General features: G+C 42.9%; 1 protein-coding gene across 1 annotated transcript in view; it reads right to left on the bottom strand.

Moving 5' to 3' along the window:
- Nucleotides 1-216: 216 nt before the first annotated feature.
- LOC138914930 (cell adhesion molecule Dscam1-like) overlaps nucleotides 217-13050 on the bottom strand; it is a 141040-nt gene continuing 128206 nt past the window's right edge. The window contains exons 2-5 of the mRNA XM_070219639.1: nucleotides 1066-1175; nucleotides 816-1007; nucleotides 300-755; nucleotides 217-230 (exon numbers count right to left, since the gene is read on the bottom strand). Of these exons, the coding sequence (XP_070075740.1) occupies nucleotides 217-230; nucleotides 300-755; nucleotides 816-1007; nucleotides 1066-1175 (772 nt within the window). The remainder of the gene's footprint in view (nucleotides 231-299; nucleotides 756-815; nucleotides 1008-1065; nucleotides 1176-13050) is intronic.

The raw sequence follows: 13050 nt of genomic DNA, 5'->3' as shown, positions 1-13050 counted from the left end.
TGACAAATCTCGCGTACGACTAGCATTCAATAAGAACAAGGCGTTTTAAGCGATTGTGGGCGTTAGTGTGGACGTGGCACATTGGGAAAACAGACATGAGCTGAATGATAACCTAAACCCAAAGCTCTGTGATGTCAAGGGCTCAAACTTTTACAGACACTGTCATTCACGGTTTGGGGAAAGTCTTATAAATAAAAGCATGTATTTACAACAAAGTTAAATTTGCGAATCTATAAATATACATAACAGGATGAAAAAACTCGTATTTAAGTACTTTACTTTGATATAATTAGTCTTACCTTCTGCCTTTTTATATTGCAATATATATTTTAATATTTTCTCGTCTTGCTCGTTAAATGCGAATTGAAGAGAGTCCTTATCATTTCGTGACCATGCTAAAGTTACTGATCGACTGGTCAAATCCATAATGCGCAAGTTAACAGGAAAGCTTGGTGGTTCTTGAACTTGTATCTGAACGATACCGTTATCATTGCCGTAGTCGTTGTGGGCAATGCATAAATATTCTCCATTGTCAGATGTTTCAGTCTGTAAAATAATAAGTTCAGATAAAACTCCTTGATCATGTGGTGAGTTTTTAATGCGATAGTGAGTATCAACTGAGGGATCTATTTTATAAGTTTTTGCTATCCAATATATTTCTAAGGGTGGATCTCCTGTGGCGACGCACTGGATTGTGACACCTTCCCCTCGTCGAGTAGTAAACAGTTCCTTAGAAACTCTTATAGATGGGCCGACTGAATTGATAAAAAAAGTTTTGTTAGATATTAATTTGCCAGTTGATCTTTTTTACTTACCATGAACAGTTAATTTTATTAGAGAACTAAGGCCAGGACCAATACCATTGCTGGCCTGACACAAAAAGCTACCCGCATGCTTTCGATCCACCTTAGATATAATTAGGGTACCGTTTAAATATGCCCTAATTACAGCTTTTAAGTTTCCGTAAGTATTTTCATAGCCAATATCTCTATATTCACCGGAATCACCTGCATTAAATGTAAATCTTGAATTACTCCGTTAATGTTTTAGTGAAACAATACCTACCCATCAATTTCTTCCATTGTAGTGTTGGCAGGGGAAATCCGTCAGCGGCACATGAAATCATTACAGAATCACCCATGACAGCATCTTGATCTTTTGGTTTTAATATCCATCTGGGAGGTACTAAATTATAAACTCTCATTAGAAAAATAGTTAAAAATTATAAATATCAAAATTCCGATATCTTCGTTTAATATCTCCCAGTCATGCAAAGATGTTTAAAAACGAAAAAGCGTACTATTTTTTAGATCATTTTACTTTTCTTGCCAAGTGAACGACTATCATGCGTCGTGCTGCAATAAAGGATCTTTAGTATGACTGTCGTTACTTCGCCTGGTCACAGGACATGTGTATCAGGGGTTTGGGTAGTATACAGCACATCATGCGCGGATCCACGGGGGCTGATATGGGTGATATATCACCCCCCACTCGGGTTAAAAATGAAAGAAATATTGGTATTCAAAAAGTATGCAACAAAAAAATTATTCTGATATCACCCCCCACAACAAAATCCTAGATCCGCCACTGCAGCACATAAACTGCCTACTGGTTAGTTATCGCACCCTGCACTTGTAACTAGGTCGACATCGAGCAATGGTGCGCAAGATGAGGATCTGAAGACACAGCAACAGCTTTTGTTGATTGCGATGGTAGATGAGTAACAAACAGTAACTGATTTTATTGAACAAACTTAACGGTATTTATAGTTTCAAAGTTTTTACGTTGACAAAATATGTAGAAAAGGAAAATTTAATTACAGCTTTTCTTTATAACTCGCAGTGAGTCAAAGTGCTATATGCAGCGCTTACCGAAGTTATTGCCCTATTTCGAAGTGTGGTGTCAGCTTTTTCGCTGCTGTTAAACAGACTGACGGTCTGGCTGTAGAAATGCAGTATTGACAACAAGTGTTATGATATATGATTATTAGTCCGACATTTGTAAATGCGATTATAATTATATTATGTAGGTCGATGAGTCCTGACGTTCTCCCGGCCGTTGCACATTGGGATGAAAAGCCTTTTTTTTGGCATAAAGTCCAAAATTATTTTGTGAAATTTTTGTTTTTTTTTTATCCGTTAAAGAAATGTTTAACTAACATAAAACTATTTATGAAATATTTTTGTGACCATCCCTGGCTTTTTGCCAGGTCTCTAAAGTCAGCTGTTTGAGTTAAGTTGCGCCTAAATTTTTCTACGAAGTGTCAAAAAAGTTTAATTATTTATTCTTTTGCAAATATCGCGCATTCTTTTCGGCTAAATTATGGATAATCTTCGTCAAGGTATGTATAATATTGCTTAGAGGGCTTACACTAGAAATGCTTTTGATTTGTGCTGTTTTTAATTGTTTTAGAGAACCATGATTTGTGTCGAAGTTAATTTAAAACAAGAGAGAACGCAATAGTCTGGTTGGTGTCCCAACTATCTAATACTTGTTACTCGGCTAAAGGGAGTGCAAGGGAGATGGATATATACAATTTTTTTGATTGCGTATAACTTTTTTCATTGTTTTTTTCATTCATTCATTGTCCGATTTGAAAAATGTCTTCTACATTTCGATAGATATAAATATAAACAAAACAAGAAAGGAAGCTAGCTTCGGCCAGCCGAAGCTTATATACCCTTGCAGGTACATATGGGACATATGTACTACCTGCAATAGAAAGAAGACTTTCGGGAATCGGGACTTTCGGGACTTTCATCGCGATAGCTTAAAAACAGACAGACAGACAGACAGACAGACAGACAGACAGACAGACAGACAGACAGACAGACAGACAGACAGACAGACAGACAGACAGACAGACAGACAGACAGACAGACAGACAGACAGACAGACAGACAGACAGACAGACAGACAGACAGACAGACAGACAGACAGACAGACAGACAGACAGACAGACAGACAGACAGACAGACAGACAGACAGACAGACAGACAGACAGACAGACAGACAGACAGACAGACAGACAGACAGACAGACAGACAGACAGACAGACAGACAGACAGACAGACAGACAGACAGACAGACAGACAGACAGACAGACAGACAGACAGACAGACAGACAGACAGACAGACAGACAGACAGACAGACAGACAGACAGACAGACAGACAGACAGACAGACAGACAGACAGACAGACAGACAGACAGACAGACAGACAGACAGACAGACAGACAGACAGACAGACAGACAGACAGACAGACAGACAGACAGACAGACAGACAGACAGACAGACAGACAGACAGACAGACAGACAGACAGACAGACAGACAGACAGACAGACAGACAGACAGACAGACAGACAGACAGACAGACAGACAGACAGACAGACAGACAGACAGACAGACAGACAGACAGACAGACAGACAGACAGACAGACAGACAGACAGACAGACAGACAGACAGACAGACAGACAGACAGACAGACAGACAGACAGACAGACAGACAGACAGACAGACAGACAGACAGACAGACAGACAGACAGACAGACAGACAGACAGACAGACAGACAGACAGACAGACAGACAGACAGACAGACAGACAGACAGACAGACAGACAGACAGACAGACAGACAGACAGACAGACAGACAGACAGACAGACAGACAGACAGACAGACAGACAGACAGACAGACAGACAGACAGACAGACAGACAGACAGACAGACAGACAGACAGACAGACAGACAGACAGACAGACAGACAGACAGACAGACAGACAGACAGACAGACAGACAGACAGACAGACAGACAGACAGACAGACAGACAGACAGACAGACAGACAGACAGACAGACAGACAGACAGACAGACAGACAGACAGACAGACAGACAGACAGACAGACAGACAGACAGACAGACAGACAGACAGACAGACAGACAGACAGACAGACAGACAGACAGACAGACAGACAGACAGACAGACAGACAGACAGACAGACAGACAGACAGACAGACAGACAGACAGACAGACAGACAGACAGACAGACAGACAGACAGACAGACAGACAGACAGACAGACAGACAGACAGACAGACAGACAGACAGACAGACAGACAGACAGACAGACAGACAGACAGACAGACAGACAGACAGACAGACAGACAGACAGACAGACAGACAGACAGACAGACAGACAGACAGACAGACAGACAGACAGACAGACAGACAGACAGACAGACAGACAGACAGACAGACAGACAGACAGACAGACAGACAGACAGACAGACAGACAGACAGACAGACAGACAGACAGACAGACAGACAGACAGACAGACAGACAGACAGACAGACAGCCAGACAGACAGACAGACAGACAGACAGACAGACAGACAGACAGACTTGAGGTGGCAGCAGATGGGTTCCCATCAATCTAGGCAGATCCGAAGTCCAGGTTAGGTAGGAACGGCTGCCAGACTATTGTCTGGCACACTTAGACCTCTGTGGGTCCATGTCTTCCACCTTGAAGATTTTACAAAGGAGTTTAAGTCCTTAAACTTGATCTTCGATATTTCGGTCAGATCGTTAAAAAAGGGGTATCCTGAGTGCTTCAATCTAAGTCTGCAAAGGGCTGGGCAGAAGCAGAGAAGGTGGTCCACCGTTTCTTCTTCTTCCTCATCCCTGCAGCTCCTACTAAAGTCATTTCTCGGGGCTTTCAGCCTGCCGGCATGTGTGCCGACTAGCCAGTGGCCTGTGAGGGCAGTAACATACCACACTCTGTGCACTGCGATATTCCACAGAAGGGGGGATAAAACGCCCCCTTGTGGGGTTCCTCTGTTCACTAGTCTAGTTTGAGTTGAGGCCCCTAGTGCGGCCGTGACCATTCTGCTTATCAACAGTTTATGGATCAGCCCCACTAGTTGAGCCTCAACCCCTACTTCTGTGAGTGAATCTGTTATCGCTGTAGGTAGTACGTTGTTGAAGGCTCCCTCTATGTCTAGGAATGCGATCAGTGTGTACTCCTTATTGTTGAGTGATTTCTCGATGCTGCTTACCACGACATGTAGCGCCGATTCGGTTGACTTACCCTTGGTGTAGGCGTGTTGTGCCTCGGACAGATGTGCCGGGTTTATGGTGGCTCTCAGACCTAACAGTCTCTCGAAGCTTTTAAGCAGGAAAGATGTCAGGCTTATTGGCCTGAAGTCCTTTGCTGTGGTGTGGGTGGCCTTTCCTGCCTTGGGAATGAAGACCACTTTCGTTTCCCGCCATCTTGTTGGTAGCTCTCCTACCGCCAAAATGGTGCGGAAGATTTTACTAAGCCAATTTATAGCTAGCTGACCTGCTTGTTGGATGTGTGCCGGTGTTATTCCGTCTGGTCCCGGCGATTTGTATGGTTTGAAGGTCTGAATGGCCCATTTAATGTTGCGGTCTGATATGAGGAGATCTAGATTGATCTCTTCTCCGCCAATTCTTTCTGGAGGACGGGCAGTTAGTTGGCTTCCTGGGAAGTGAGCGTCTAGAAGTAGGTCTAGGGACTCGTTGCTAGAGTCCGACCAGGATCCATTCGCTTTCTGTAGATAGCCTAGGGGCGCGGCTGTCTTGGAGAGTATTTTCCTGAGCCTTGCAGCATCAGTCGTTTCTTCTATGTCAGAGCAGAAAGTGTGCCATGCGGCTCGTTTCGCTCTTCTAAGTGCCTTTTTGTACGAGGCTAATTCGCGCTTGTAGCATTGCCAGTTTGTTTCCTCGTTTCCTGCCTTTGCTCTGTTAAACAGGCCTCTGCAGCTGGATCTGAGGATTGATAGTTGTTGCGTCCACCAGGGGGTTTTTTCTTCCCTCTTGGTTTCCCTATTGGGCATGCAACTTTGAAGGCCGAGTTGCAAGCATTTGTGAAAATGTCTACTGATGTATCCACCTCCTGTGGATCTGTTGTGCTTTCTGGCGGTTCCGTGGGAAGGATATTCGTCAGAACTTCTTTGTACATAGGCCAGTCAGCCCTTCTGGGGTTGTCGAAGCTGGCAAGGGTGAATCAAGGGACAATATTGTTTCAATGAATCTATGGTCTGAGAAGGAGTGCTGGTCGGAGACGAACCAGTTTCTGACTGCACTTACTAGTGAATCTGATACCAACGTTAGATCTATGATCGTTTGGCACGCTTTGGTTATGAAGGTGGGGACATTTCCCCTATTGCATAAAAATAGGTTCGAGTTAAGAATAAAGTCAAAAAGAGACTCACCTCTGTCGTTGTTGTTTGGGCAACCCCACTGGGTGTGATGGGCATTGGCGTCACAGCCTATTACCAAACCTGTCTTGAGCTCTTCGAATTCCTTTGCCAGTCCTCTGACTAGCGCGTCTAGGGGGTTTTTCTTTTCAAAGGCCATGTAGGCCGATAGCAGCCTAATGGAGCCGTGCTGCAGCTCCAGGCTTACTGAGGTGTTATCTCCGTTGCTGTAATTGCGAAGGAGAAATATATTTAGGTGCCTTTTGGCTAAAATGCAGGTTCGAATTTTACCTTGTTTGGGGTCAAGCATTAGCTTATACTCTTTTGTTCCCAGTCCAGCAACCTTGCCTCCTACCACCCAAGGTTCCTGTACCAGGACTAAGTCGGCTTCGCCCTGAGCCTGCCGAAGCTGTAGCGCAGCCGAAGCTGCCTTACTATGGTGGAGATTGATTTGCAGAAGTCTTTGCGACATCTGCGTCTGCAACCTCCACCACAGTGACGTCGGCCTCCTCCTCGCTTAGGTCCACGTCCTCGATAGCTGGTCTCAGAGCTCGCATCTCTCTGCTTAGATGCGGGCTTCCGGCCGCATTCGAGTCGCCTTTATACACCTTCATGTAGACGGCACTGAACCCAAAGTTCAGCTTGCCTCGAGCATCCTCAATTGGCGCCACCGACTCCTTATTTAGGACCAAATCCGCCTGGTTTACGTCCCCTTCATGTTCCTCCACCTTGACGACTCTCCAGTCCTTCGTGGGGAGGTGCGGATTGCAAACTTGCAGCATGTAGAGGATGTCCTCCGGGGCCTTCATGGCTGCTGGGAGCCAGATCCGGGCTCGGGGCCTACTGGGGACGTCGCACCAGTCAAGTGCGACAATATTCGCCCCCTCGTAGACCGCACCGAGCTTACTTGCCGCCTGCTTGTATAGGTCAGCCGACCGCTGACTGTCGCAGGCTACCACTTTGACGCTGCCTTGGTACCATCCCGCGTCCATGCAGCAGTGCGGAGTGCATGGGTTTTCGCGGATCATGCGCAGGCATATGATGGACAGGTGCTTTCCACTTATTTCTGGGGATCCATCCTTTCGGGTTTCCCTTTTCGATGAGACCGAGTAGGACTCGATCTTTGGTGATCTCCGCGAAGGAGACCGAGGGCTGGACCTTTGATCTCTTCGCCGACGGTCCGGGTAGCTCGAGGGATCGTTGCCGCTTCGTCTGAGCACCTTCCTGTGTGGGCTTATCCTGCCCATAGTTGGGAAGCACCAACTTTGCCCACTCTACCTTCTTCAGCCATTCTGGCGAAGGTGTGGCAATGTTGCTCCTTCCATGTGAGCGCAGAGTCTGGGCGGCAGTCCGTCTTTCCGCGTAGGTGTATTTGCCAACAGTGGGTGGCCCGATCGCCTTGGCTGTGCCTACCGTTGCCTTTGGTGCAATTGCTCCTGAGGCGGACGTATCGGCTGCCGGCTTTCTGCCACCCAACACCCCCAATTTGGGATGTGGTCCCTTCCGGACCGTGCTGGTGTTTGCGTTGGAGCCAGTGCTCGGCATTTCTGTGGGTTTTTTAAGAGTTCCCGTCTCTGTGTTAATTTGTGTTGTTTTGTTAGTTGTCTCCATATTAGATACAACGAGTTGCGGAGAAGGGGAGAGATCCGCGATGCCCGGGTAAGGCGGTAATTAGAACAGGGGGTCGCCATGTCCCTGAGCTCACCGTTCAAGACTGGGCTAGTTTTTGACCCGGGCCCCCAGCCAGGCTGACTCTCGGCACGGTCCGAATAACACCTTAGTCCGGCCCGGAGTGAGATGTTGTTTGGGAGAGGAGGGGGGTAGGTGGTGTGTAGGGTTTTTGGGTTTGTGTAGAGCAACTATTTAGATGCGGCTGAACAACTCGCATCGTCGGTACTGCGTCGATGCAAGATACCCGCTGGCTGTCCAGGGCTGAATATTTGCTGGGGCTTCCGTCCACGATTCCGTGATTGACCTCTGCCACCAGTTTATTCACAGCTAACCTCCGGAAGTAGAGGTCGTTCGCTATCCGCAACCTCGGATGCCCCAGCTGGGCGGCTTCGGAACCATCTCACAAGTTCTTCAGGCCGATTTGTCATATCATTCTAACATAAAAAATATTATTTTGATCTTATTTCATATTATTTGTTCGAAAAAATACTGACATAGGTATTTTAAACAAGTATATTTATAATTTATATGAAATCATATGACACTGATATGATAAAATATCAAAAATTTTTAGGAATTGCCTTAATCGGTAGCCTAGGGGACTAAAGCGTGCGGATTATATGTTATGTAAGCGTAAAGTCGGAAGTGTGTGTTCAGTCCCACGTCGAGTCGGAAGTTCTTTGCGTCTTTTTATATTTCTTTTACTCAATAATATTAATATTTAATACAAATTAAGATTTAGAACCCAAGAGATCAAAATATGAATGTACTTTGTACAGTGCCTCATGTGATGCTCCCAACAACAACAATTCTCGAAAATATCAACTTGATATGTTGGAAATATCAATGTTGCATTAATTAATATCGGCCCAAATTTGATATGAAATAATGTTAACTTGAGTGCAATTTCATATCAATTTTTTTTCTGTGTATAAGCGGAAAGTTGCTTCTTTTAAAATTATTCTTCCGGAATCTTTCTTACTTCGAGCATTAGGTCCTGGATTGTGGCCAGTTGACACCGTAGTCCATGAGTTTGCTCGTAAGGAACTATCTAAACTATTATATAAGTCTACCCCTAAAAAACGGTCAGTAGCAAATTCCACCCAGAACGGATTGACCTAAAAATCTAGAAAAATCACAGTAATTACTAAAATAGTTAGGAGCCGCGTAAGGGGTACTTTGTAGAAAAAAAAAACGACCCCAAAGTGCCCCAAAATTCGATTTTTTTTTTTTATTCTTTCTTTTGCCATTTCTCTGTTATAAATGTTGTTAAAATGGTTTAAAAATGTGATGTTCATAATCTTATGGCATACCCGCAAATAACTGCATTTAAATTTCTTGGAGATTCAGCATCCTTAACCAAGTCTCCAATATTTTCAAATTTGGCTAACCTGATGTGACGTCACGCCTCCCCATATGTTTGTATGTATGTTCTGCTGGCGCATGTATGTATGTACATATGTATGTCCTGCTGTCGCAATTTAAGTGTGACCGCGCAAGGGGAAAATGAAAATACCACAGCCAAAAAAATCGATTATATCGCAAATCTTAAGTAAACGTTAAATTTTAAAATATCGGTAGACCTTACAGAAATCCCATTAAGCTGAATTTTACAGTCGAAATTTTCCTTAAAATTGCTTCTGTTTTTTAAAATGCAAAAGCCTGATCAGCAAACTATTTATTAGTTTTCAAATGTTGAGTTATCGACAAACTTTGGATCTGTAAAAAACAAAAACAAACAATGATTTGCTCTGCTATGTACATTGTACACACACACGCAGGCTACTATAGATGAAAAAAAGTGACAAAAAGTACTTCAGTAAAATCCAATGTAGCTAAAGAAGTAGAGGTCGCCCATTTTTGTGATTGGACAATCTTGAAGTTAAAGGTTCGAAGGGTTTTCTTACTATTAAGTCCCAAAAAGTGCCTAAAAATCGAAAATTTGGAACTTTGACCACGGATTTCTCAAAACTTTGACGTGATGGAAAGTTTCCAAGTATAAGGTAGTATCGACCAGTGTAGTCAAAACTCTCCGAAATTGAAAAAGAGTTTAATATTTTTAACATGTAAATTTAATCAAATTCGTATCCTATCTATTTTTTTCATAAAGAAATTTTTTTTCTTTAATGGCAATGGATTGGGAATTTAATTATATGCTCAACGCAGTATGACATTCTATATTTAAATAATATGTTTTGAACAAAATACTAATGTTTTGAATGAAATTAGTGTAAGGATTTGTGTCGAAAGGGGAATTCTGAATCCAATCAGAATGGGAGATTCCTAGACCTGATATTTGTATCTGACTTTTGCGATACCACTATAACGCGCTGTACTCCTCTATCCAGTCCTGAAGACCCCTATCATCCGACACTACAAATTAACATTAATAGTGTGGTTCAGTTCCCAAATACTTCTGAAAAAGAGATTCGGACTCGATGCTTCCGGAAAGTCGATTACTCGCTACTGTCGGCTTCCTTGACCCAAGTGGACTGGTCTATACTCCAAAATCTTTCGCTTGAAAATTCCATTATTAAAAAAAACCTCTACCAGCCCACCGTGGTCATCGAAACACTTGGCTCACCTACAAAATTTAAAGACGAAACTGTATAAGAAGTTCGCGAAAACAGGGCTCCAATCTGAATTTTTGTAAATACAGTGTAGCCAAATCCAATTATTTCCTGCATAATTCCGAATGCTATAATAGCTACCTGTTACGCTGCAGTAATCCCAAGCTATTTTACTCTTTTGTTAACTCAAAGCGTAAGTCCAAAATGTTTTCACCTTCTCTTCATTTGAACAACATATCAGCGTCAAATGACCAGGGAATCAGTAACCTGTTCGCGGACTTTTTCCAGTCCACATATTCGCCTTATTTAAATCACCCAAATTCCGATTTCAGCTATTCCTATCAGCTAGCCACATGGACTCCATATATTGTCCTGTAATTGATGAACGTGATGTCAGTCGCAGCCTATCCTCGATAAAGCTGTCTTATTCTCCAGGTCCGGATATGGTGCCTAGCTCCGTACTAAAATATTGCGCAGATCCACTTTCTGTTCCATTAACCATGATTTTCCAAAAATCTATTCATCTCTGCACCTTTCTGGCTGTTTGGAAGGAGTCCTTTATTATTCCACTTCATAAGAAGGGCAGCAAGTCTGATATTATGAACTATCGTGGGATAGCCAAACTAGGTGCTATTCCTAAGCTATTTGAAAAACTCATATGCGATCAATTGCAGCATCAGTGCCGCTCCCTATTATCTCCGAATCAACATGGTTTCACAAAATGTCGTTCAACTACAACTAACCTGCTGGAATTTACGACCTACATTAATAGAGGCTTCCTATCCTCCAATCAAACTGATGTCATTTTCACTGATTTTAGCAAAGCGTTTGATTCAGTGTGCCATGAGCTTCTTATCCACAAGCTGCGCCTTCTTGGTTACCCACTAACTCTTCTGATGTGGATTCAGTCATACCTTACAGGCCGTTCCCAAAAGGTACAATTTAAAAATGTACTTTCGAAAATTGTATCTGTAAGCTCTGGAGTACCTCAAGGTAGCCATCTTGGTCCTTTGATATTTGGTCTATTTATTAATGATCTTCCTCAAATTATCGTGGCCTCCAAAGTTCTTATGTATGCGGATGATGTCAAGTTGTGTATGCATATGACATCGCCTGATTCCCACATGCAGCTCCAGCTTAACTTAAATAACCTTCAATCCTGGTGCCAAGTCAATAAGCTACTGCTTAATCCAGATAATTGTAAATCCATGACATTTTTTCGTTCCAATCCAGCTGTGCGTACATACTCCATTGGCCAATCCGCGCTAGAACGCATTAAAACCGTCCTAGATCTTGGAGTCCTATTTGACCATAAGATATGCTTCGATCGCCATGTCAGCACTATCTCCAAGCTAAGGCCTTATTAGCTTTCATCAAACGCTGGTCCAAGGAATTCGATGATATATATATCACAAAGCTCCTGTATGTTTCCTTAGTTCGTCCAACGCTGGAATACTGCTCATGGGTATGGTCTCCACAGTATGAGCACTATCAAGACATGATTGAGTCCGTTCAGAAGCAGTTTCTCCTTGCCTTACGTGGTTTGAACTGGGACTCTGGAAGCCGACTACCTTCCTACAGAGACAGGCTGCGACTTTTGAATCTGCCAACTTTAAAGTATCGTCGAATATGTACTGGCGTGATCTTCCTTCACAAGCTCCTTACAGGCGGTGTAGACTCACTTCACCTGATAACGTGCATAAATTGGAACGTTCGGTGAAAGACGCCTCTAGATGCCTGTCAAATATTTTAGGGCACATATTTTTCCTTGTATTTTTTTAAGCCTGTTCACCGCATCAAGTTGGTTGGGAATAGAGGTGAACAAATTACTTCAATGGCTCATAGGCTTTGATTGACTCAAATTATGATGGAACCTTAAATTCAACCAGAGTCAATGCGTTCCTGTCATCCACAGATAATCAATCATATTGAAAATTTCTTGTATATTTTTTAAGTCCAATGAGCTGTTCATAGCTTTATATATTAAATAAATAAATAAAGAGTGGTAACATTGACAAAATAGGTATGAGGTAAACTATTGGAAGCAAGTGGCTTTGCAATCAATGTGGTACTGTCCACATACAAACAAAAAGAAAAAAGTGTGGTGGCCGGGTTGACATGGAACGTCCCATATACCCTTTTACTCTACGAGTAACGGGTATAAATATTTGTGTTTCGTGGAGTAGAACTAACAAGTGTACGCAGGATTGCGAAAAGTGCCAATGTGGTAATATGTGTTATTGTGTATATGATTAAATGGAGTTAATAACTTTTGCGCATACTTGCGCCATTTCGTAATATTTAAATAGATTCGGAACAACTCGACATTAGTAGGGGCGAACTGCTGGAAGTGTGGCTGAAGAATAATCGCAGCTTTGTCGATACCGTTCACTGTTTGTGCAAAAGGTTCAAAAATAAAAATCGATTGTCTGAAAATACGCTGATTGGCATCAAGAAGACATTAAAAACTTTTGTTTCTTATGTTAGTAAGCTGCTAAAGAAACACAATAGGCATGTTAAATGCTTCAAAAATGCAAATGCAAGCTAGCTTGCATCAGAAATATCATTTTCTGAAAAAAATGAACATGGT

This window comes from Drosophila takahashii, chromosome 2L (genome assembly GCF_030179915.1).
Source record: "Drosophila takahashii strain IR98-3 E-12201 chromosome 2L, DtakHiC1v2, whole genome shotgun sequence".
NCBI lineage: Eukaryota > Metazoa > Arthropoda > Insecta > Diptera > Drosophilidae > Drosophila > Drosophila takahashii.
This window is presented reverse-complemented; position numbering and strand designations above follow the sequence as displayed.